The 25,194-nt window shown below is 37.0% G+C and overlaps 1 protein-coding gene across 1 annotated transcript in view; it reads left to right on the top strand.

Moving 5' to 3' along the window:
* The window catches only part of col11a1b (collagen, type XI, alpha 1b), an 88,513-nt gene that overhangs the window by 35,658 nt on the left and 27,661 nt on the right, over window positions 1-25,194 (top strand). The window contains exons 12-40 of the mRNA XM_084410841.1: window positions 495-569; window positions 970-1,053; window positions 1,307-1,363; window positions 2,410-2,463; window positions 3,693-3,746; window positions 4,312-4,365; window positions 4,979-5,032; window positions 5,773-5,826; window positions 5,936-5,980; window positions 9,448-9,501; window positions 9,595-9,639; window positions 12,466-12,519; window positions 13,855-13,899; window positions 14,469-14,522; window positions 15,887-15,931; window positions 16,178-16,231; window positions 16,335-16,379; window positions 16,999-17,052; window positions 17,174-17,281; window positions 17,626-17,679; window positions 20,696-20,749; window positions 21,659-21,703; window positions 21,807-21,860; window positions 21,954-21,998; window positions 22,083-22,136; window positions 23,166-23,219; window positions 23,626-23,679; window positions 23,806-23,913; window positions 24,080-24,169. Of these exons, the coding sequence (XP_084266967.1) occupies window positions 495-569; window positions 970-1,053; window positions 1,307-1,363; window positions 2,410-2,463; window positions 3,693-3,746; window positions 4,312-4,365; window positions 4,979-5,032; window positions 5,773-5,826; window positions 5,936-5,980; window positions 9,448-9,501; window positions 9,595-9,639; window positions 12,466-12,519; window positions 13,855-13,899; window positions 14,469-14,522; window positions 15,887-15,931; window positions 16,178-16,231; window positions 16,335-16,379; window positions 16,999-17,052; window positions 17,174-17,281; window positions 17,626-17,679; window positions 20,696-20,749; window positions 21,659-21,703; window positions 21,807-21,860; window positions 21,954-21,998; window positions 22,083-22,136; window positions 23,166-23,219; window positions 23,626-23,679; window positions 23,806-23,913; window positions 24,080-24,169 (1,701 nt within the window). The remainder of the gene's footprint in view (window positions 1-494; window positions 570-969; window positions 1,054-1,306; window positions 1,364-2,409; window positions 2,464-3,692; window positions 3,747-4,311; window positions 4,366-4,978; window positions 5,033-5,772; window positions 5,827-5,935; window positions 5,981-9,447; window positions 9,502-9,594; window positions 9,640-12,465; window positions 12,520-13,854; window positions 13,900-14,468; window positions 14,523-15,886; window positions 15,932-16,177; window positions 16,232-16,334; window positions 16,380-16,998; window positions 17,053-17,173; window positions 17,282-17,625; window positions 17,680-20,695; window positions 20,750-21,658; window positions 21,704-21,806; window positions 21,861-21,953; window positions 21,999-22,082; window positions 22,137-23,165; window positions 23,220-23,625; window positions 23,680-23,805; window positions 23,914-24,079; window positions 24,170-25,194) is intronic.

Below are 25,194 nucleotides of genomic sequence, written 5' to 3'. Positions count from 1 at the left end.
ATGAGCACACACACAAATAAACAACGCAATGAAAGGAACTATAAACAACACAAAACACACATAAACCTCTGTATAAATATAAAGCGAAATTGTGTATTTTTATGGGATAATGACCAGGCTTTAGCACATTAGCTATTTTTGATTTTGGGTGTAAGGAACGCTGCGGAAATCTCCTGCAGTTTAGGTGCAATTTGTGAACGGGCCACAGCATTTTTCTCTTAAAAGTTTAGTCAAGCTTTTGTGATTTTTGTTTATGTGAACTGTTTAGGGATTTTGAGTATATTTAGGTTACCTAACCGACAATTTAAAATGATCCTACAGTATTTTTCATTTGCTTGTGTGTATTTTACACTTCAAAGAACAGAGCCTGATGCTCTTTCCATGACTCTAGTTTTCTTTTTTGTCTAGCCATTTACACGTTCGTTTCCCACACGCTTTATGCCTCATTTCCTTCTGCTCTCCCTCCTTCTTTTCTCTCTCTCTTCTTCTCGCAGGGTCCTCCTGGTCGTCCGGGTTTGCCAGGCGCAGATGGAGCTCCTGGGCCCTCTGGCACCATCCTTATGTTGCCGGTAAGCTTCTCCAACCCATACATTTCCAATGATTCTGATTGAGGACAAGATTTTCCAGCCCTTAATCTTAGAGAAACCACCAAACTTATCTCAGATCAGATGCAAATGGCCACTTCCTCTAACATTAGACAAATTACTGTCATTGTAAACGTCCAAGAGGGTTATGAATTGTTACAGCTGTGAAGAGCCCCAACCCCACCCAGTAACCCCACTGCACTCACGCTACACCCAGCCGTCTACAGTAACTCTACACAAACTGGCAGATGCAAACCCATAATGACAAGACTGACGAAGCCACTTTATGTTGTAGCAACTCAAGTGGCTCCTCTAAATTCCAGCATGCAGTAAAAGTCCTGAAATAAACGTAAGATTTCTGTGTTTGTGGATGTTTCTCTGACAGTTCCGCGCTGGTGGAGAATCTTCAAAAGGTCCAGTGGTGACGGCACAAGAAGCTCAGGCCCAAGCCATCCTCGCCCAGGCCCGGGTGTGTACCCCTGTTCATGTTGCCTTGAATGATTTTTATTTATTTATTTATCTGGCTGAAACAAGTGTGTTAGGTGCAGAGAATGTATATGAGCAAGTTTAAAGCGACTGTTAAAACCAAGGCAGGTTTATAGCTCTCATAACACTCTATGGTACATGGAAATGTACCAGTTGCCAGTAATATAACTTATGTACTCTACTGCAGTTAATGTCAGCTTTGCAATATTTTTTTTTCTTTTTTCTCGGCCCTGTAGTTGACTATGCGGGGACCACCTGGTCCAATGGGATTGACAGGACGCTCCGGCCCCGTGGTAAGTGTCCCATCTCTAACTGACATACATAAAAATGCTCAATATTTAGGAAAACAATTAAATGCAATTAAATTATGCATTTTCAGCAAAATAAAACAATGTTACTCAATTATATTACTAAATAGAACCACAATTTTTTTTAAAACAAAATTTAGCTTTTTACCTAACGTTCGTTCATTCATTCATACAACAAGAAATAAAGATACTTGTATAAAGCAATATATATTTATATATATATAAAAAAACATCAATTAAATAAATTGCATGAATGAATGATGTTAGATTTAAAAATAAAATGTTTTTAATCAGTTAATGTGTCTGTGACAGTCTGAATCTGGATTTTTGTAATCTGATTATAGTTTACGGAAATTATTCATGTAGTCGTAACAGTAAATGAATTAATTAAACAATTTTACAAACTATGTAAAAATATATTGCACACAATGAAATTAAGTTGTGAACAAAAAGTTCAAGAATTGTGACGCTTGTTTAATTGAATACATTTTATTTATTTATTATTTTGAATATAGATGAGGAACACAGATGAGCCGCCTGCTGCTTAAATAAACATCATCTAAAAGCCACATGCATGCCAAGATTTACGTTCATAAATGTCTCTTTTTCTTTTCCCATATCTTCCTTTTGAACCCAACTTCCTCCAGTTGACATCATCACACAAACACTGATAGGAACATATGTTACATTCATCTTGCTGTGATTTATGACCAGAAAATGAACAGTTCTTCTGTGCTGATGTGCTTTCAGGCTGTCTCTGCTGTTAATTTTCACATTCCTTTCTCAAATTTCTGTTGTCATTTTTGTGTTGCTGTATTTCATCCGCTTGAGATGAATCATTCTAAGAATGCCCACAGAATTTCTCTCATTCTTTTCTACAGCTGCCTCCAAATCAAATGCCCTTTAAAAGCAATTGCAGAGGAATGTGTTTGGGTTGCCAGTGTGTGATCCAAACACAGCTCCGCGCATATGATATTGGTGTTTAGAAAGGTGTGTGAGATGTAAAACTCATCTGTATGTGTGTGTTTCAGGGTGGTCCTGGTGCAAATGGTGCTAAAGGGGAAAGTGGAGATCCTGGCCCACAGGTGACTTTCTCTTTAGACTTTAGAGTCCTGTTTTAACTACTTTCATTTGTGTAATTCTGATTTACAGTATAGAATGATGATCTGAGTATTCCTGAGACATTATGATCATTTTTCTAGTGTTTCCTATTTACACTACCCATCAACAGTTTTTGAAAGAAGTTTCTTATGCTCACCAAGGCTGTTTAATTGACCAAACAGTAATATTGTGAAGTATTTCACATTTTTAAATGTAATTTATTCCTGTGATGGTAAAGCAGAATTTTCAGCACCATTAATCCAGTCGTCAGTGTAACATGATCCTTCAGAAATCAGTATAATATGCTGATTTGATGCTCGAGAAACATTTCTTATTATTATCAATGTTGAAAACAGTTACTTAATATTTCAGTGGACAGTGACTGACAAAAGAACAGCATTTATTTAAAACAGAAATATTGTAACATTTGAAATGTCACTGTTGATCATTTCAATTAATCCTTGATGAATAAAAGTATCCCTTTAAAAATAAACCTTACTGAACCCAAACTGTTGAACGGTAGTGTACTTGTCAGCTTGGGTTGAGGGTAATGTGTTATTATACGATAAGCACATTACATAATCATATAATCACTTTGTTTTATTATTTATTTAATGTGTTTTCTTAATTTTGGATAATTAAAGGTATATTTAAGATGCGCTACATTGTAGGATATTTTGTAGTTGTGGAAAGCATGTGTCATGCTTATCAGAGTGCTTTCAGCCCACTCAAATTATGTTTTTAAAAACATCAAAATACTGCTTTTAAACAAGAAATAAACCAAAGTGCTTCAGTGGAATCCAGTTGTAGTCATTATTTGTTGCGGATAAATGAACAGAATTTGGGTGTTGCGTCAGAGATTTGCTCTGCCTTGGAACCCACAGATGTGACCGCCATAAACTTTAACGCTGTCAAAACAATTAGCTTGCTCCTTTTCGATGTATAGCTTATATGCAATTGAATGCAAAATATGTTGGGGGATAAACACTTGTCCGCAGTTAAATAGCACTTTCTAGTGTAAAAAACATATGCGCTTCTAACTCTGGAGCACAGAGTCTCAGTCAGCTGAGGGTGAGGGAAAAGTATTGAACTTTATACATAAAAATAACGCTTTTGGCAAACGGTTTCAAAATAATGATTTCACCGTTTTTTTTTTACTTGCCATTTATCAGTAGACGCTTTCATTACAGAAGTTTATGTGTTTTTTTTTAAGGGGCCAAGAGGACTTCAAGGCCCTACTGGATCACCTGGAAAATCAGGCAAGAGGGTAAGAATTGGAAAAATCTGCTCATGCTGTCATTTAGTCTCTGGTCTGCCACACGACATGACATTAGAGTTGAAAAGGCAAAAAGGTGACATATACATAATACATCTACAATACTGCTGCTGAAGTACTCTGGCAAAGTGAAGCTGAAAGGCTTTACGCAAGTAGCCCACTGTTCGCTCTCCAACCATGCACCAGATTTTCCGTGAAACTGTCTGTGTCCATTAGCCTTGACCTTAATTTACCTGTTTCAGCTTAACAGAATGACAGATGTCCATTGGATTCGCATCCACATCTGCCAGTTTTAGTGCCAAACGTTTCTCAGATTCTCCTTTGACACAGTTTATTCACAGTTTAGTTATAAATGAGTCAAATTGCCACAATAACTCGGTACTCAAACGTGCTGTAGACTCAACACACCTTATTTAGGTTGTCTTTGGGTGTATTCGCTCACTTCACGTCATCTCCTGTCTCGCATCGATTCTGCAGTTGTTTAAAACATATGTTAAGCACATTAACATGCTCGTAGCACATAGCATCAGGCTGATGATGTGATCTGGTTTTACAGGGCCGAAATGGAGCCGATGGAGCCAGAGGAATTCCTGGAGAATCAGGAGGCAAGGTAAAATCATCTCTGACTCCACTTTAACACAGTTAGCACTTGTGGTTTCGGAAATGCTTCTTCTATATTGAAAATCAGGGAGTGTTTGTTACTATGTGTCTGTCATATAATTATTGATTTTGAATGAATGAGTTAATTTGTACCCGTTAAATTTAAAATAATAATAAACAACTATTATAATGCAATTAATGCAACAGTTATTTATTATAATGAAATTATATAAGATTAATTATGTTCTCTAAATGATAAACAAAAACTGATAATATACAGTTTAGGCCTAAATAGCTTTCAAATATCATGTTTAATGGCTGTAATTATTCATTTTATCATCATTTTTTAGGTCTCTGATACTTCGTAAAACTACTTGTTAAAAATTAAACAAATTTATAATTAAATATATTTTTGAAGTATACCTTTTTAGTTATAATAAATAATAATAAATAATATTCATGATTAAAATTTTTAATTTAACATGCAATTAATTGTGATCAAGTTGAATCACAGTTCAAATCACATAGAATATTTGTATATAAGTGCACTAAAACAGTAAACATTATGCATTGTTAACTTTGACAGCTCTATTTTTATTCTCATTGCGATTGCTGTCTAACAGGGGGACCGAGGATTTGATGGGCTTCCTGGCTTACCTGGTGATAAGGGACACAGAGTAAGTGCTGAGCTATTCTTAAGAAACCCCATACTTAGTTTCCCATCATTGATGTAATAGTTTAACTGAAACCGAATCGTTCTAGACAGCAGAACGCAAGCCTGACCACCACCCGTGAGAAAAAAATGTCTTTTAATGCTCAATTATCAAACTTCCAGCTTGTCTCAAACAGCGCTTTATGATTATGGGAACAATTCTTGCCTGGTTTCCTTTTATTCCTCAGCTGCAGTTTTCCTACAGAAATCTACTGTATTTAGTTAACTCCACTTGAAAAGCTTCTTGGCGGCTCCTGCCAAGACCAAGACTTGTACATTATAAAAATGTTCCATGTCTGTCGCTGTACGTTTTGTTTCGCGTGCTGACAGTCATAGTGGCAGGCGAAGTTGACCTCATTATAGTGGCAAGGGGGGCTGTTTGGCGTGCTAGTGCTCCTCTGGCAAATGAAGGCTAGGCATAGCGGAGTGTGGCTTGCTTGGCTTGGGCTGGTGTAGTGAAAGAGGCCCGCAGATCACAGGGAGCTGTATATATTTCCAGCCTGAGTGCTGTCCTCCTAATCCTGCCCTGGGTAATTACAGGCCCCGCTATGTTATATCCTCTTCTTATAGGGATTCAGTCTTATAAATAGTGATCATGAGCCCTAACAATGCACTGAGCCAAAAACAGGCAGGCAGGCAGGGACAGTAATAATACATGTACTATTTTTCTCTCTCTGTCATTTCATCTCTTTCGTTTTCTTTCAGGGTGAGATGGGTCCCATCGGCCTACCAGGCCCTCCAGGAGAGGACGGACCAAGGGTGCGTTTGTCCAATTGACACACCAGTATCTCATTTCTTTTATTTATTTGTATGTACTTCTACTAGGCTGCAGTGCTGTTGGCAAGTGTGTTTGTGCTCTTGTCTGCAGGGCGAGGATGGTGAGATCGGACAGAGGGGAATGCCAGGAGAAAGTGTAAGCATCTCCTTTTTGACTTTGAACTTTTGTATTCACTTCACATGTTTTCCCTTCAAATTATTTGAATGTTTTCATGTGAACTAATCAAGGCTTAGTAGACATAATGTTTGAAGCTTTAACCCTGTTTTTGTATCACACTGTATGCATTATGACTGTAATCCAATATAATAAATAAGATTCTGTTTTCTTCAAAACATACATAAATTAATAAATAAATGCATTGTAGAACAATACAAATCAAACAAATACAAATTTTTGAGGTCAATACGATTTTTTTTCTTGAAAGTAATTAATAATTTTATTCCGTAATGAAATAAGTTTTCTATTTTATATAAATGCTGTTCTAGTAATCAAAGAATCCTTGATGTATCTGGTTCCACAATAATTTTAAGCAGCAAAACTGTTTTCAACATAGATACCAAATCATCAAATCAGAATGATTTCTGAAAGATCATGTGACACTGAACAGTATTGATGCTGAAAACTCAGCTTTGCCATCACAGGAATAAATTACAATTTAAAATACATTTAAATAGAAAACAGCCCTTTTAAATAGTAATAACATTTGACAATATTACTATTTTTACTGTATTTTTGATCAGTTAAATGCAGCCTTGGTGAGAATAAGAGACTTCTTTCAAAAACTATAATTTTTTTTACTGATGGTACTGTATAACGCTGAGACCCCATAGACAAGTAATATTACCTTTTTTATATAATCCAATTAGGAAAAGTCATGAAGTATCAACTTGATACTATCTACATTAAGAATGTTTTTGAGACTTTGTAGATCTCTCAGAAAAGAAAATGAATGTTAATCACTTCACTTTATGCCTAACTGTATAATCACTCTTCCTGAGGTGTGCCCCACCCTGCTCTTTCCACCTCAAATCTCAGTATTTGTTGCTCATTGCTCATTGAGGTAATGGCTATATAATGAAAGGGAGTGCTGCAGTTTTCTATTTTCAACCTCTCTCTTTCTTTCTCTGTTTCTCACGACACACTAATGGTCTCACACATTTCACTCACTCTTTGACTAAATACTCCATCAGCAGAGATCTAACAAATAACAGAATCAGCCCTGAAGAAGTGGAATCTAATTGGATCGAGTCCCACAGCTGATTCGGTGAACCTTTGGGTCGATAGCAAAAACCTAATTTGCCTTTGTTTCTGTTTTACATAGTTGTCTCTAAACCATTTTAAATGAAGTAATAAAAAATAAATTTTAGGGTTTCCTTTCTTAAACTTCATGTTCTGTTCTGACTGGAAAAATAATAATTAACCTTTATCTTCCCTTTACATTATTTTAATATGTTTCTCTGACTTAAAGGTGTGTAGTATGTTATTTCTCAAAGTCAATGCTGAACATTGTTGATATTTGAAATCAACCCAAACAAACACACCCCTCTCTTCCTTGCTCCGCCTCCAAAGCTCACCCTCCAATCCTAACCGCCCTGCTCTGATTCGGTCTCAAACCCCGATCGTCTGGCATGGCAAGGCAGGTGCACTAACAAGGATGCTAAACAGTAAACACTGCATTCTCTAGCAGTCATCAGCCTGCACAACACTCACTAGCTGGCCTCCATTACACATGCAATGCAAGAGTGGATGTCTATTTATCGTAGCAGAAGCGCAACAAAACAAAGCTTCGCGGAAATGTTTGCAAAGATGATGAACAAACGACAAGGAAGCACAAAAAAATTAACATAACATACATAAGAGTAAATACAAACGAGTTTGTTGTTCCAGACAAACAATGACACTCAAAACCAGTGCTACTCGCGTGTGGAGTGGAATCAAGCTCTGCGTCTGTTTTCAGGCCTTCCCTCTTAGCTCTCTTCAGCGCTTTTCTAATATTTACACGGGTCCTAAAACTGTTTCCTGATCATTACCCTTCATTTTCCAGTGATATTCTTATGACCTTTTTTCTTTTGTAATGTCTCTCAGCCATTTCTCTTTCTACAGTCTTCAAATCTTCCTCTTGCTCGTTCTCTCTCCTCCACCGTCATACGCCCCCTAATGCTGATTGGCTACACGTTTGTTGTTGTGTCTGGTTGTGTCGGTCCGACCAACTTCAAACAGCTTTTTTCAAATATTGATTACCCCACCTTTAATCAAAACACAGTATGCAGATATTATTGAAGCTTTAACCAGTCTAGATCACAAAGTAGACACTTAAATGTGACTGACTAAAACAATGACTGAATAAAATAAGCATTAAACCAAAATAGGTTACAATTTATTTTGACAGTCCACTTCAGACATTCTACTAGCTATAAGCAACTTTGCAACTACTTATCAACTAACTCTCATTGGAGAGTTTAAGGTTTAAAGTTTAAGGTTAATGGTGGTCGGGTTAGGAGAATGACCTATCAAAATAAAGCGTTAGCAGATATTAGGCTGACAGCCTACTAATACTTTAAAGAGAGTTTTACTACAAAAGTTCTGTTTTTGGCAAATGTAAAGGCCCTTTTTCACACCAAAAGTGAAATGAATAAGCCTCAGGCTGAAGGAAATGTAAATTCCCGCCTGTATAGTAGAGGGCGCAGCTCAAACAAACTTTTCAGCTGTGCTGCCCTTATAGATTGCTGAATATAGAGTTTTGTCTTCCGTGTCCTATTCTTCTGCAGTTTAAAAAAATGAAGTTTGTAATTATTGCTTAGTATGGTTAAAATGGATCATCGAAAATCAGCAGCAAAACACTGGTTAATAAAGCGAGATTAAATACATAAAGTGTATGTGTTATTTAACTTATTTAATTATTGTAGGTTTGTGTAATATTCTGAGTTTTGTACTTCACTGTTTTTATTCATTTTGATGAATACTGAAAAAACTTACTTTTTGTGCATGTGAGATGAATAAATGCATGCTCACATTTAGGGCTCGTTCACACCAAGGATGATAACTATAAAAATAACGATAAAGATATAGTTTTAAAAATCGTTCTCAATATTAAATAATAGCAGTTCACATTATAGCTACAGAGAAACAATATCAGTGGAATCACGTTCAGAACGTTATCCAGCTGATGAACAATAAAAACATTGACAGCCAATCAAAATCCATCCTGCTGTAACAAGCTCGAGCATTTAAAGTGACAGACAAGCACGCGCTTAGAGTGAACAGAATTATATCGTCCGCTGGTGTGGACGATAAATCAGTCAATAAATGGGAAAACAAAGTAACTTGCCTAAATTATTTTAAAAAGTAAAAAAAAATTCTTGTCAATTTAAAAGGAATGCATCACTTTACTAGTTACTTGAAAAAAGTAATCTGATTATGAAAACCCATGTCCTCCAACACTTCTTGCTGTAACTCAAAATGCAACAGACATGTAGAAGAGGGTCCATGCTCCATATTCTATCCACCAAGGGATCTTTGGCCTGAATAAGGTTGAAGACCTCTTGTATTCAGTGTAATGGTCTAATGAATTCTAATGACATGTCCTTTTTGTTAATCTTCAGGGTCCAAGAGGACTGCTGGGCCCCAGAGGATCTGCTGGGACCGCTGGACAGCGTGTATGTACCACCAAATTACTTCCTTAATTACTGTACATCTATCCATATAGTTTGAAAGTCACAACTAGACACTGCTGTTTTATACGAATGCAGGGTCTTCCTGGATTGGATGGACCACCTGGCCCTAAAGGAAATATGGTAAGGATTTCCTCTCCCCTTCTTTAATAGCGTGGTTATCACAGAATAGAGAGCCGCCTATGGGCTTTAGGCCTCATGAAGGAGTTTCCTGTTTAATTGTTGTTACTGACAACCTCTGACCTCTCTGAAACATATTTGTTGTCCTGAGCAAGGGTCACATCTAGGACTATTAGCATGGGCGTCAGTTTGGTTTGAAATGTGCTGGGGACAGAGACGCATTCGGAAGTGCATTTTCAAAACTTTTACTATATTCTAATTTTGTCAATAATTATAAAAAAATCGCCAATAAGCTCATAATTTGTGTTAAAATAGTGTTTAGTTTTAAAAAACATTTTAAAAAGCTGGTTATATTTTGATGTTTCTGCGCAAGTTCAGCAGACAGTGAGGTTCGGGTTTGTTCCAATCAGAGCTCGTGAGTGGAGAGCGCATTTCTGAATATTCCGCTCCGCTCGTTCATTCCGCAGGGTCGCTGGCTCAACACAGATGTCCTGTTGCCTGGTTCGAAAATATGTGGAATAAGGGCTGCTTCCGACTAAAAGTTTTTTTCCTAGTCGACTAGTAGGCTAGTTGTTCATTTAAGTCATTCGTGGACAAATCGCCCCTTTATATTAATTTAATTACTTATATAGCCTAGGCTACAGGATAATGAGCGTTTACGTAATATAGCCGCACTCAAGCGCACGACCGCACGCATAAAGCTTGCCACAAAGAACCGGTAAAAGTAATGAGTATGACTGCGTCTAAATGTGTCTAAATACGCTGTGAATGTGAATGTGCATTATACGCTGAGTTTCGGTTCATTTATGAGACGGCGCCTGCGCCTCCAATGTCGTGATTATCTGCTATAGGCCTATTTACTTCTTATTTATTAAATCCATTGGTTCATGAAACATTGATTAAAATTAAGATATAATTAATACAAAACGAAATTCACTTTAAAGAAAGGCAGCTGTTCTGTTTGAGGTCTCTGTGAAAGTTTTAAAGCAGTCTTTTAGTGCCGCTTTCACCAGTAGCAGTTTTAACATTAAGTAACCGAGAACTGACACGTTGTTTTTTCCCTCATAAATGCGAACACGGAAAATAAAATAAAATGAATATTATAATGTTTTTTTGTTGGGTCAGACAATGATTACCAAATTTCTCTCTCATATTGCTCCTCACAACCACTGAAAACGGTCAAAAAAATCGAACCAAAAGTCAAATTAATATGGACGGAAGTTAAAAGTGGTGGGTACAAAATGACTCATGACGAAATCTGGGGGGTACGCGTCCCCCCCGTCCCCCCCCGAAATCGACGCCTATGACTATTAGATAAGAGAAACACAGTAGGCCTGGCAGGAGAGAGCTAATGTCACCATTACTGTAGCTACAGGAGGGTGATCAGAAAGTGCTGAAATTAAGAATATATGAAGTATGCCACTAAAATATGCAAGGAATCATCTAAGGATACAAGGGCTGTGTTCGAAATCACCCCCTATAACCTCATTCACTAGTCTCTACATTAGTCGACTAATATAGTTCACTTGAGGGAGTAAATGAAAACGAGTGAGTGAATTCGGACACTGAGTGCGCCGGAAGGGCTGGCGCTATTGCATAGCTTTTGCTTGCTGTATAAAAATCATTTGAACCGTAGCAAACTGGCTACTCCAGTAGTAATGAAAATATTTGTTTTAAACTCTATCAAACTATCTATAAACCTTAAACAATTTAATAATAATCAAGTGAAAAGGATTTTTTCCATGTATGATATTACGCTGTACCCACATTTGACCAGCGGTTTGGAAAATGAATGGATGGATGGACGGGGGATTATGGGTGTTCTCTAGCCACTGATCGTACATCAGTTGTACACTCATTATTGTGGTGCATAATGGGATTGAATGAGTGCACTCAATAACGTCCACTATGGTTTCGGACACCACTGCAAGTGGCTGTTCCCTCAAATAAATAGTGTCCTATTTAAGGGTATTGGGGGCGATTTCGAACACAGCCAATGTTTCTTTCTTTTTCAGTTGTTCACACATTATGGTCTGTGAAGGATTGGAGTTGGTCCATGAGAGTGACTAATTAAAAACAAAATAAATAATCATCATAACAGTGCTTTAACTGATTGTGTTAACATTAATTTCATGATTATGTGTTCCTGTTGTCTCACTTCATTAACGTAGCTCACAGTTATGCATCATTACAAGTATAGTATTAGTGTTTGGTCCAGTTTCTTAGCAAATCAACTAATTTAGGTTGCACTGAAGTTAATTTCAGTAAAATAAAATCAAACTAAAAAAATTGGTTACACTTTATTCCGATAAGTAACTTGTCTTCTACACTACAACTAACTCTCATTAGAGTATTAGTAGACTTTTCGGGGTTAGTAGAATAAGTTGACATATAGTTGCAAAGTTACATATAGTTAGTAAAATGTCTAAAGTGGACAATCAAAATAAAGTGTTACCAAATTTTTTATCTTATTTTAGCAGCTTTTCTTTCACTCAAGGTCTCACTTCAACTACAACCACCTTTCTTACTGTGTGCAGTTTGTTATAAAATTTTTACCCATCTCCATGTCTCTTCCTCTTTCCCAGTGGTTTAAAGCTGCTATAATAGATTTTATTACAGTAGGCTGTGCAAATCAGGAAGAAATGCCAATGGAAAAAGATGGATTTGCAATAGTACACGTGTCTGTTGTAGTAGTATAGTAGTATTTTCGGAGTTTGAGGTTTTGGGGCTGTTTTTCATATCTGTCTAAAGTGTCAGGCTCCCTGGAGAAGTGACGTGTAGGAATGATTGTGTTATGTACTAAAGTGTTTCTATTAAATGTTATAACAGGGTCCTCAAGGAGAGCCTGGACCCCATGGGCAACAGGGTAGCACCGGTCCACATGTAGGTATCCGTCAATCAATCAACTTTTGTCAGTCTGCTCTTTTCTCTCTCTGTCTTTCTCTCGGAAAACTTGTGTTTTTCTAAACAAGAATAATTCACTTCCCCACATACCATGAAAGGCTTTTAGACTTTGTCTGCTATCTTTGAAGTCATCTATACACCAGTGTGCTCCTAAAAGTTAATAAAAATAACCTTTTGTAGATATACATACAGTACCGGTCAAATCTTTGGGGTCATTACTTTTTTTTAAACATAAATTAATACTTTTATTCAGCAAGAATGCATGAAATTGGAATTTATTATTTAAAAAAATGATACATTTATAATGCTACAAAAGTCTTCTATTTCAAATAAATTTTCTTCTTTTGACCTTTCTATTCATTAAAATATCCAGCAAAAAAAATTATTAAAAATATTGAGCAGCACAAACTGTTTTCAACATTGATAATAACAAGAAATGTTTCTTGAGCAGCAAATCATCATATCAGAATGATTCTGAAGGATCATGTGACTGAAAACTGGAGTAATGATGCTGAAAATGTAGCTGTGCCATCACATATAAAATGTATTCAATAGAAAACTGTTATTTTAAATTGTAATAATATTTCACATTATTGCAATATTATTTCACAATATTGCTGTTTTTACTGTAAACTTAAACTTTTACTGTAAACTGTTTTGACCCTAATCTTCTGAACGATAGTGTAAATGGACCAAAATGATTTATGATCCGTGTTGTAGCTACTACACAGATTTTTGTCCAATCAGATGCTCTCTAGAATGAGAAAGTCCCTCCCCCAATACCACCCACAACTGACTAGCAAGTAGCAAATCATGTTAATGGATGTGATGTACAGTAGCTATAGCCTTGTGGCTAGTTTAAAATTAAAAGGTAGACCACCCCTTCGATATATCCCACCCAAACTTCCTATTTCAATTGTAAATTCCTTCACACAGAAAAAGGAAAACACATGTTTAATGACTTCACGGGGTCATTTATTCTCCTGCAGTGTCTTTTTCTGGTTTTTTTTTTATTTTATTTTTTTACTTGTATTCAGGTTAAATGTAGAGCCTGATGAACTGTCATTGAAAGAATGCAATGAAAACTGGTAGATCTATTAATCTAAATCCACATCCAGGCTCCATAAGTTTGTAATAGGACTCATATATTCACACACTCACGCACAGACACCCATAATAATGTATCCTGTTCGACATTCTTTCTTAGATTTGACTGAGAGGTGCCCATAGCTTTTTCCAATATAAACTTTACTATCAGATTTCCCTTGAAGTCTCCATGTTGTACTGTCTAACTTTGGAAACCTTGTCTTGCAGGGTCTGCCTGGTCCTCAAGGCCCGATTGGTCCACCTGGAGAGAAAGTGAGTGTGTGAATAAGAGCTGTTCGCCCCAGCAGCCATCGTCTTTGTTATTACAGGCGGCGTTTTTCTGCCCTAACCCTATAAACGATTCAACAGACTCCTCGGTTTCTGAGCTGTAGGTTGCCTTCAGATCACTGCTGACTAGAGAAAAACCACACGCGCGCACACACACACACACACACACACATCAAGACTCGCTAATGCTTCAACAAGCAGGATATATGCTTACACACAAAACTGTCATTGGTTAGTCTCTCAGACAAGCATTTTGTCAGGGCTCCTGGAAGGAGGCCAGAAAGAGTCTGAAATGTGACTCCAGTAGTGGTGGAGTGTTTCCAGACGTACCATATGATTAGATCTCTTCCTTACCAAGAGGAAAAAGATGAAAATGAAGTGCTTTAGGAGTGAACTGCTTATAAAAGTTGCCCAGCGAATCACTTGGGCGCGCCAGTAATCGTAGCCTTAATTGTGTGTTTTTCCTCCCTCTTCTCTTTCTTCCTTCTTTTCTCACTTATCCTCTTTCTTTCTTTCTTTCTTTCTTTCTTTCTTTCTCTCTCTCTCTCTCATAGGGTCCCGGTGGAAAACAGGGGCTCCATGGGCTGGCTGGGGCTGATGGGCCTCCTGTAAGTGGACTTTTCTTAAATTCGTATTCTCCCCTCCCCTAATTCTCTGCGTTCATATCAAAAATACTTTGCATCATCTCATATCATTAACCATTAACTAGCTTGATAATGATCCTGGCTTGAGGGGAATGTATTTTATTCACACAATTTAGAATTAAAGTGTTGGCTGCATTTCATTTCATTTCATTCAATTGGAATGGAAGTGGAATTTACTGAATTGCAGACACAACAGAGGGCTTTCATCAAAATGAGCAAAAACTGAGCCCTTTGTTTTCACTTTTACAGCTTGTTTTATGTGGATTGACTTAAAATAGAGCATTCTGGGAAAATAATTGTACTTCTGCTGTGGTCCATAAAATTCTATAAGCCTATTTATTTAAATATATATTTTGTATTTTTAATAGTTATTTAGGTGCCATTGAATATTAATAACTAATATCTAATATGTATAGAATAAAAATACTTTTTTATAAAATAAAAATATATAAATTATCTAAAGAACATTTTTTAAATTAATATGTATTGTTTATTTTGCAAGAAAACAATTGGATGGTAAATAGTCTAAGTATATATGATATTGTATTTAATAGTTTTCTCTTTTTACATTGTAATAAAAATATGAATAATATTTCGCAAATAAAATATATAAACATCTCACAAAATAAAAAAAAACTGTTTGGGGTTATTACGATTTTTTATGTTCTTGAAAGAAGTCTCTTATGCTGCATTTATTGGACTGACAATATAGTAAAAACAAAAATATTGTGGAATATTACAATTTGAAATGACTGTTTCCTATTTTAATACTGTATATTTTAAACTGTAACATGATCCTTCAGAAATCATTCCAATATGCTGATTTGGTGCTCAACAAATTTTTCCCAGTATTTTTGATGAATAGAAAGTTCAAGTGAACATATTTTTATTACAATGTAAATGTTTTACTGTCACTTTTGAGTCGTTTTGATGTTCATTTTGATGAATTTAATTGGCTGAATGAAAGTTTTTAAAAAACCTTGCATTCCTTTCATTTTTGAACGTTAGTGTATGTTGTGTATGATGACATATTTATCATGAAAATTTGTAAATGTTATTTAATTATATTTTTATGCTACTTGGAATCAAATCAAACTTGGATTGGAATCAAATTTCAAATTCCAATAATTTTTTTTTTAATACCTCAGTTAAATTTCAGTTCTTACTCATGCACAAACCTAAAATAATTTGTCCTGCACAAAGTGGCTCTTACACTGGAATAGTCACAACTCTGGCATTTTTAATGCTATTCATACTGTATATTACTGTACACTGAACCCACAAGACTTTCAGCTTTTGAGATGCTTTTGTTTGTTATCCTTACACAGGGTCATCCTGGGAAAGAGGGTCCTCCCGGAGAGAAAGGAGCAGCTGTGAGTGTATTTTTAGTTTGTCTCGAAATGAATTGTCACTCTGAGTTCCAGTTATTGACCACATTTCAAGTGCAAAGCCATTAAACACCTTTAAGGTGCTGTTTTGCAGCTGTCTAAAAGCTCAGTAACAAAATTAAAGCCATTTCTCTGTCTCTTTAATTAACACTTAATGTGTGAACCCTTTAGAAGTTCCCCTCAATTAATCCAGATTGATTCAGTGTCATTATATTTGCTCTCTTCCTATAGGGCCACACAGGTCCCCAGGGGTCCATTGGCTATCCCGGCCCCCGAGGTGTGAAGGTAAACAGCTTTGATTTTCTTCATCTCACTTTTTCTTTATTATCAACATTATGCGCTCTTAGTCTATCCATTAGAGCCTCTATTCATTGTTCTGTCCATTTAGGGTGCCGAGGGCATTCGTGGCTTGAAGGGCGGCAAAGGCGAGAAGGTAAGCAAATTACCCTGTCTTCTGTCTCCACTAACGATCTCTTGGGTCAGCCCCTAAAATGAGGCACACAGATGACAGACCAATAGCTAAAAGACAATTTCAGTGACTTTCTGCACCAAAATGGCCTCAGTCAGGTGTAATGAAAAATCACCTGCGACTGGATGTAAGCAGAAAAAGAAATATTGAAGTATTGTCTTAATATGTGTAATAATACAATATGTGCTAATTATTGTTGTACAGTATATACACAATGTTGTGACTTGATCTGCTTCTGGCTGTATCCTCTACAGTGGCCACCAAGTGTCAGTGTTTCATTTAGAAAGAATCAAGACTTTTATGTCTATAAAATATATTGTTTTTGATATGTAATATTATGCTCAACATTTAAAATTCAAGAACACTTCTGAGAGAACAGGTTGTTAAATTAACATTCTGACAGTCTTAGATATGATTTAATTTCTCGGTCTAAACTAGCATGAACCAGCAAGTTACACTATGGCCACTAGATGCCAGCATTTAGCCATTATGTTCTATCAATCTATCTATCTATCTAGCTTCCATTTATCCGTCTGTCTGTCTGTATGTTCCACATAAATGATTTAAGTTCGATTGATTTCAGGGAGAAGATGGTTTTCCAGGGTTCAAGGGTGACATGGGCCTCAAGGGTGACAAGGTGAGTAACAGCTTTGCTTATTTAATTTCAGTTAACCACTCATTTATCACTTGTTTGAGTTTTTCCCATTATGTTTGTTATGAAACTAGTGTAATGTTTGTCCATTGTTGCTGATGTTCAGGGAGAGGGCGGTGTTTTGGGCTCCAGAGGAGAAGACGGACCAGAGGGCCCCAAAGGTAAATCAGGTCCCTCCGGAGAGGCCGGTCCTATGGGCATGGCAGGAGAGAAGGTCAGTTTAAAACTCATTATGTTGAATATAATGGCAAAGTACTTAAAATGACCAGCCCTGGAAAAATCAACACTGGTGTTTTTGGGGCACTTAAGTGTCTGTCAGGGATTATTAATTTATGTGTGAATTAAAACCTAAAATTACACTGAACTCATAACTCTTAAATTGATTCTGAACACCAGTTTTAAAGGGCAGCCAAATACTCCATTACAGCTCCCATATGTTTTTGCTGTTTGTGCAGGATTCTGAAATGCTTTATTGTTTCTGTATAGTGCCTGATGCTTGTTTAAAAACTCCAAATGAATATATGCAGACCTAGAGTGTGTTCTTATTTTTGTTTTTAGGGAAAACTTGGTGTTCCAGGTTTGCCTGGCTACCCAGGAAGACAAGGTCCTAAGGTTAGTGCTGATAAGCTTCTTTTTGCTGCTTTTTTTAGTTATTTTTATTTTTTGAAAAGTATCTATAGGTCATTATTTACAAACAAAAGCAATGAAACAATTAGACATGAACCTTTAATGAAACAAAAGTTATCATCTCTCATAAACAGTGCCACTGTCTGTACTGCTTTATTTATATTTGGCCAAGCGCTGCGTTTGACATGCAAGGCCTGCTGTTCTCTGATCGCCTGTGTTAACAGATTTAATAGGATAAACTCATTCTCCATGACACTGACTGCTTTATCTTCAGCCGCCCAGCATGCAATAAGTGCAGGCCTGTGAACAGCCCAAGACTGTGCAGAAACAGTTTGTGTTGTGATGTTTGTCAGCGTATTCAGTCAGTTCAGCCTGCTAACATCGACAAAACGATAATTTGATTCAGTGTACAGGCTAGTCCACTCATACAGCTTGAATTCCCTGGTTTTTGTTTGAATAACAAGTTATGGAAAGTGATTTTGAAGTAGTCTACAACTTGCTTTGTCAGCTATTTTGACACTGGGATTCCATTTTCCACTACTGCATTTTTTTTAAAGTAATGTTCGGCCTGTTCAGGGTTCTGTTCAGAGTATGTGAGGAGTTTTTTCCCCTGGAAGTGATGAGTTGGTTTTTTGAGTCCAGTGGGGTTTTTTATCTCTCTCTCTTTCTCACTCCTATTAAGGATGGCAATATATCAGTATCATATCGCCTGGTTTTGATGTTTTTTTCATCTATTTATATTGGTTGATATTTTATATATTTAATTGTTCTTCTCATTTCCTCTGTTTTGACATTACCTTTTCCGTCATCTAACATTTACTTAGTTATTTTTTAAAACACTAATAATTAAATAATATTTATAATAATATCTGTAATATTTATAATACATTTTTTATTATAATACTAATAATTATTATATAATTTTATTAATAGCTATATACAAAGTTTTATTTTTGCAAAATTTGGATTTGGAATTTTTGAACATTCATCATGATCATAACATGTTAATGGGCTAATGTTAGTATTTTGATTAAGCATGCAACTTCTTTCCAAGTGCTGTTTCTTTGTTTTTTGTTTTCATTTAAAGTGCCCCATTATACTATTTTAGAGGTTTCTGATTTCGTTTTGGAGGTCTCCTACAATAGGTTAACATGCATCCAAGGTCAAAAATCACTTTAATTTTCTCATTATATACATTGCAGCATTATCTCTTTAAAAAAAAAAACTGTTTGTTCAAAGATTCAGTCTCTCTAAACCAGGGGTGGGCAACTTCGGTCCTGGAGGGCCACTGTCCTACAGAGTTTAGCTTCAACCCTAATCAAACAAACCTGAACAAGCTAATCAAGGTCCTCAGGATTACTAGAAAATTACAGGCAGGTGATTTTTTCAGGGTTGGAGCTAAACTCTGTAGGACAGTGGCCCTCCAGGACCGAAGTTGCCCACCCCTGCTCTAAACCCTTCCTGTCCAAGAGCCTACTCTGCTCTGATTGGTCAGACAGCTGTTGTGATTGGTCTACCGCTTACAGCGCATCTAGGAAACTAAACGCCCATTACCTTATCTGAATTTCAGCTCCTGAGGCTTCCTCAGCGCTTTTTTTACCTAGTGATATGAACAGAAACTATAGCGTAGGTATCATATCAGTTTGAGTCATATCAATTTGTGGAAGTGCATAGAAACTGTATTTGCATTCACAGCACAGAAAACAGTGTCTTCTTGACATGTCGACAACATGAACCAGCTTCAAATACTGTGTTTGAGGGCGGGTCAAAGTAGGGCAGCCAATGAAGACCATAGACTGGCATTATGCAAATTTGTTACAAACCTACGTAGGTTCATGCAGGAAGTGAGACTGGAATAACTGACAACTCGTTGCAGGCAGTTCAGAATCGATTCTTTCTTTTGGGAGACAATAAATCCATTTATCGTGCACTTTGATCTTTGAAACTCTGCAGACCTTTTACATTCACAAACAGCTATTTCTGTCAGGACCACTACCGTCAAATACGATTGACAATTAGCATACAGTTTGGATTGGCGGTATGGTTCCGTTCAGAACAGAACAGAACCAACATGAATGTTTGCAATTTGTATTTAATTCAAGATTTTAAAGTTAAACATAATTTGAGAATTTATTCTGATTCAAAGGGAATCAGAATGCCAAATCCTGTCTGGGCAAGAGGAGGAGCTGGGGATGGAGGAGGGTAATTAGCTCCTGAGAAACGCAATAGCTGCTGATAATACTGAAGGAGCTTATATATGTATACGGTGATAGGCATCGTATTCCTATAGGTAGATGTGGATCAGCTGAGTGTCAGCTGATGCGAGCTTGACTAACGTGACCTGTCAGAACAAATGCTACGCTTGATATTACACATTACATAAAAGGTAATATCCAAAAAAGCATAAAAGGGGCACTTTAAAAAATGATATATCAGATATCTTAAATAATACATCATTTGGAAAATGTAAAACGCAGAGTGGAGCTGGAGCATTGTGATTAGCATTGACTTTCAGTGGGGATGGGAAATTGCTGTTGGTCCACCTCAGTGTTCCATTATTTTGTGTGTGCATTTGCAGATGTCTGTTTGATCTGTTCCATTATCTTGTGCAGGCGACCATCCTGTGGAGTAAATTACTGATGCGTTTCCATTGTGCATGGGCCGCTTCCCGTTCTTTCCCTGCCAAAATAATTCGACCTTCATTTTCTCCTGTCCTTGTGCTGACAAGCACACACTGCTCATGTTTATCAACTCCAAAAGCTAGCCCTCTGAGTATCACTCGCAAATGTTAGCATTAGCAGTAATGTTGTTAAATTATTCCTCAAGGACATCCTCTGTGTCAACACAGCTTCACGTTTGCTCAACGACCAAAGTTTTTTGGCATGTTTAAAAGGTTGGGACGAATATTGGATACTTTTGAAGTGAAATAAGTGTGTCATTTATGCTGTGTAGCTGTAAACTACTCTCCTCAATGTGCCTAATAATCTGTCTCCATCTACAGGGCTCAACTGGTTTCTCTGGCTTCCCTGGAGCCAATGGTGAGAAGGGAGGAAGGGTACGTATAAGGGCTTTTTTATTTTACTGTAAAATGAGATTTATTTTAGGATGCTACAGCCTGGCTAGAGCCATCTCTATTGTACTTCTCTGGTTCTGACAACCTATACCAGAAGTTGACTAGTCCTAGAACTCACAGTTATTGCAACCAGGACCAAAAACCACTCGCCACGCGTCAAATGCTTTTATTTGAAAATGTGTCACTCGCCAGTCGGCCGGTGATAAATGCTACCCATCAGATTGTGCTACCAGCATTATTCATGTGGTTTGAGGCTTTAATAATGTCCATACCTAGCCCTACCCTAAACCTACACTTAAAACAATGAAACATATATTGCTGGTGGCACAATCTGATTGGTTGCATTATTCGGCAGAACACCGGTTAACATTTTAATGGTATTCATTAGAATGAATTCAAACAATGCATGAAAGTGAACAACACTCGGGACAGTTGACAGGCCAGCGCTGCATCGCCACAAAAGTTGGTTATGTCTTAAGTGAACGTAAACAGTTGAGAAAGTAAGTGCATGTGTATCAGTATATTAGATCCGTGCATTTGCTCTTAAAGTGACAGCAGCCTAATATTCCTGCTTCTGTCTATGTTTTTAATGTTAATCAAACAACAAAGGGCAAAGAAAAAATCACTCACTGCTCTTGACTGAATATCTTTTGTGACTTAAATGAGGATTAATTAATAATGATGTTTTAATTTGTACAGTGAAGACTATGCAGTGTTATTTTACATTTGCTTACTTTATTAAATTTCTGGACCTGAAAACTACTGTCAGACCTACCTGAAAAACCTAGAAAAGCACTGTTTATTTCATTTGTGATTTTGCTTGAAAGTTAGTTTTAGGCCCTGATTGTAATGTTAAGGTTGTAATTTTAAGGGGTTGGTTTTGTTTTTTAGGGTATTGCTGGTAAAGCAGGTCCAAGAGGACAAAGAGGTCCAACGGTATGTAAATGAACAAGTTTGAATCTTTTCAGCAGAAAAGAAAACTTTTTTCCACATACACTAATGATGCATAAGGCTTATCACTAATAACACTCGATCTCAGGGTCCCCGTGGCGGAAGAGGTGCCAGAGGTCCAACAGGAAAACCTGGACCAAAGGTCAGGCTTCACCAGTCCTTATTCAGCTAACTCAAATAGTCAATGCTATCTGCGAATGTTTTCTTGTAACAGGCTGCTTTGTTTCTGTTTTAGGGAACATCAGGAAATGATGGACCATCTGGTGGCCCAGGAGAGAAAGTAAGTGATGGTTGAATTATTTCTCCAGTTCAGTTGTATTAATCAACCTTTACATCTCCCTTAATTTTTTTTTCCATGTTTTAGGGACCCCAAGGACCTCAGGGCCCTGTTGGATTGCCAGGCCCTAAAGGCCCACCTGTATGTAGTTTCGTCAATTTCATATGCTTTTGAGTTATTCTAATCTAAGTTATTCTACTTTTTTACTCACATTAGTATGGAAGTCCATTTCTGCCACTTCACATAATCTGTTATGGCATTAGAAGTCTTAATTATGACAAGTTGAAATTATAATTATGACTTTTAGGGTCCTAATTATGACATTTTATCTCATAATTTCGACTTTTTATCTCATAATTATGACTGCTTTCATAATTTCAACTTTTATGTCATAATTATGAATTCATATCATAATTATGGTTTACTAAAAATATTGCTGTTGTTTTTTCTTATGTGGCTGAAATGGGCTTCCATACATTAAGCTGTCTATTCATTAAACATTTCAGTCGTATCTGACTCTTAGTGATTCAATGGGCCGTCTCTTGCCAAACGGGAGAGACTGTCCATTAATTTTCTTGCCAATGATTTTTCTGGGGTAGGTTGCCAGGTCTTTCCTCTACCCTCCCATTACATGGCTTGGGACTCACACACACACACACACACACACACACACACACTCACACCTATGGATCATTTAACATCTCCAATTCACCTATACTGCATGTTTTTGAATTGTGGGTGAAACCGGAGTGGACACAAAGAAAACATGCAAACCCAGGGATCGAACCAGGGACCTCCTTGCTGTGAGGCGACAGAGATAGATTGTGTTTACTGTAGCTCAAATAACATGTCTAACTGTAACCACAAACATGAAAGAATGATAACCACGTGTCTATAAGTCTATTATATAATAATTAATTAATCAGGACTCTGATGAAGATGTAACATTACATCGAAACGTTAGTCATTTATTGTTATGCACCTTAAATAAATATTTTTAATTAGTAGACATCTGTGCTGCACCGGCGATTCCTTTTGTCTGGTTGTATTGTCCTGCCCTGGTTGCACCGGATTGTTTGTGGATTACAGAAGCGCAGAGAACCTTCTCTTTGATATAATAATTAATGTTTTAATCTCAATTAATCTGTTTCAATTTTGTAAATCCCTCAGGGGCCTGCTGGAAAAGACGGATTGCCCGGTCACCCTGGACAGCGAGGAGAGACTGTGAGTATCATTTTATCTTTATAAGTGTTTTCTGTCTCTGGAGTAAAGAGGAAGAAATGTTGAAGACAGTCTTTATGGTGTATTACCTTTTAGCTGCCGACAGTGTCAAGGTGCGATACTGTTCAGGTCTATCTATCTCTCTGTTTCTAATTAAGAATGTCAGAGAGATGGACTGCTAAAAAGAGGAACTCGTTTTATATTGAATAGATTTTCAAGATGGCAATACTGCACTTCTCTTTCACTGATTTAGGGTAAACGACAGGCTGGATTTGTACAGTTTAGTCATATTTACATAGTTTACAATCAATCAGATTTTTTTTGCTCTAAGATTACTTCCACACACATGTGATAACTGGAATAAATTGCATGTAATCTCTCACAATGACTATGTTTATTCTCACCACAGGGTTTTCAAGGAAAAACTGGACCTCCTGGACCTGGAGGTGTTGTTGGCCCACAGGTGCGCTTGAACAGTTATTGTTTTATATAAGCAGGAAAAAAATACCAACACATTGCTCTGATAAAACATCTCCTGAAGTTAGCCAGAAGTTTAATCAAAAACCTGTTTAAATTGGACATTTAAAAGGGCTCTACAGGAGAAACTGGTCCTGTTGGAGAGAGAGGACATCCTGGATCACCAGGGCCCCCTGGAGAGCAAGGTCTTCCCGGAGCTGCTGGCAAAGAAGGTGGAAAGGTATGATGTGCTAAACACGTTTACTTCAGATCATTCAAGGCTAATCATTGGAGAGAATTCACTTAATTTTCTGTCCAATTTCATAATGTGTAGCTGGCAGATAATGCTGTGGAGATTGTTGTTTTTAAGTTAGAGGACTAAATCTCTAACGTCTCTCTCCTTGAAGGGTGATCCAGGTCCTCATGGGGGTTCTGGGAAACCTGGCCCTGCCGGATTGAAAGGGTTCCCAGGACAAAGGGGGCTTCCTGGCGCAGCGGTAAGAGCAAACAAGTTAATGTCATGTGCCCCACCAAATGGCCATTAGCTGCTTAACTGCCTGCTGTTCATTCAAATGCTCACACTGGATGAATGCCTCAGGAAAGGATACAGTCCTAACTACAGATTAACTGACATATTTAACATGCATTAAGACATTCAGTAAGCTTTTTAAACACTGACATATTTAACATGCATTAAGACATTCAGTAAGCTTTTTAAACACTGACATATTTAACATGCATTAAGACATTCAGTAAGCTTTTTAAACACATCTTGTATAGAAAGAAATTCCACTGTATTACACAATAAAGCCAGTAATATGTAAAAGTATGACTTTGATTTCATATTGACTTTCAGTTCATAAATGTATTGAAAAGAAATACTTGTGTACCAACATAATCTCTTGTTGCATATGCGTTTTAGACAAAAAGAGTCAGATATCTAGTCAGATCCAGTCTCCCGGCTGCTTCAGGACACTAAAAGTGCATGAGGTGCTATAATGATATATTGCATTGTCCTAATGAAAAATGCTAACCTGTATCTCACTTTCAGTCAGTTTGACATATTTATTATCCCTCTGATGTGGTACTCTGTGGGCCTGTAAATTACTTTCTGCATAACAAACTGCCTCAATTGGGCAACTCAAAAGAAGAGTATGTCATGGGGACTTTGGAAATGTCCATACATGTTTTTCTTCATTAAGAGTATTTAGACTGTGGGACTGAATATAATCAAAGTTTTGTTTTTAGTTTAAGAAATAGCATCTGCCTACTTGATGAATTTCAATCTTCATTAGTTACATCTTTCATGAATCAAGTGTTGCTGAAAGTCACATTTGAAACCCAAAGCCAGTATGATTTCAATAAACAACAATTGAATTTTGCCATCACTTGTTGTTTTGATGTTTACTTTTAGCTGGTTCATATGTTTTTCATGACTCAGATTATGGCTTGATTGGAGGAGAGTGACGTGTCCTTGGCGTCACATGACAATGCACTGCCAGCGCTGGGTTTCTGATGTAGG

This window comes from Rutilus rutilus (genome assembly GCF_951802725.1).
Source record: "Rutilus rutilus genome assembly, chromosome: 6".
In the NCBI taxonomy this organism is placed as follows: Eukaryota; Metazoa; Chordata; class Actinopteri; order Cypriniformes; family Leuciscidae; genus Rutilus; species Rutilus rutilus.
This window is presented reverse-complemented; position numbering and strand designations above follow the sequence as displayed.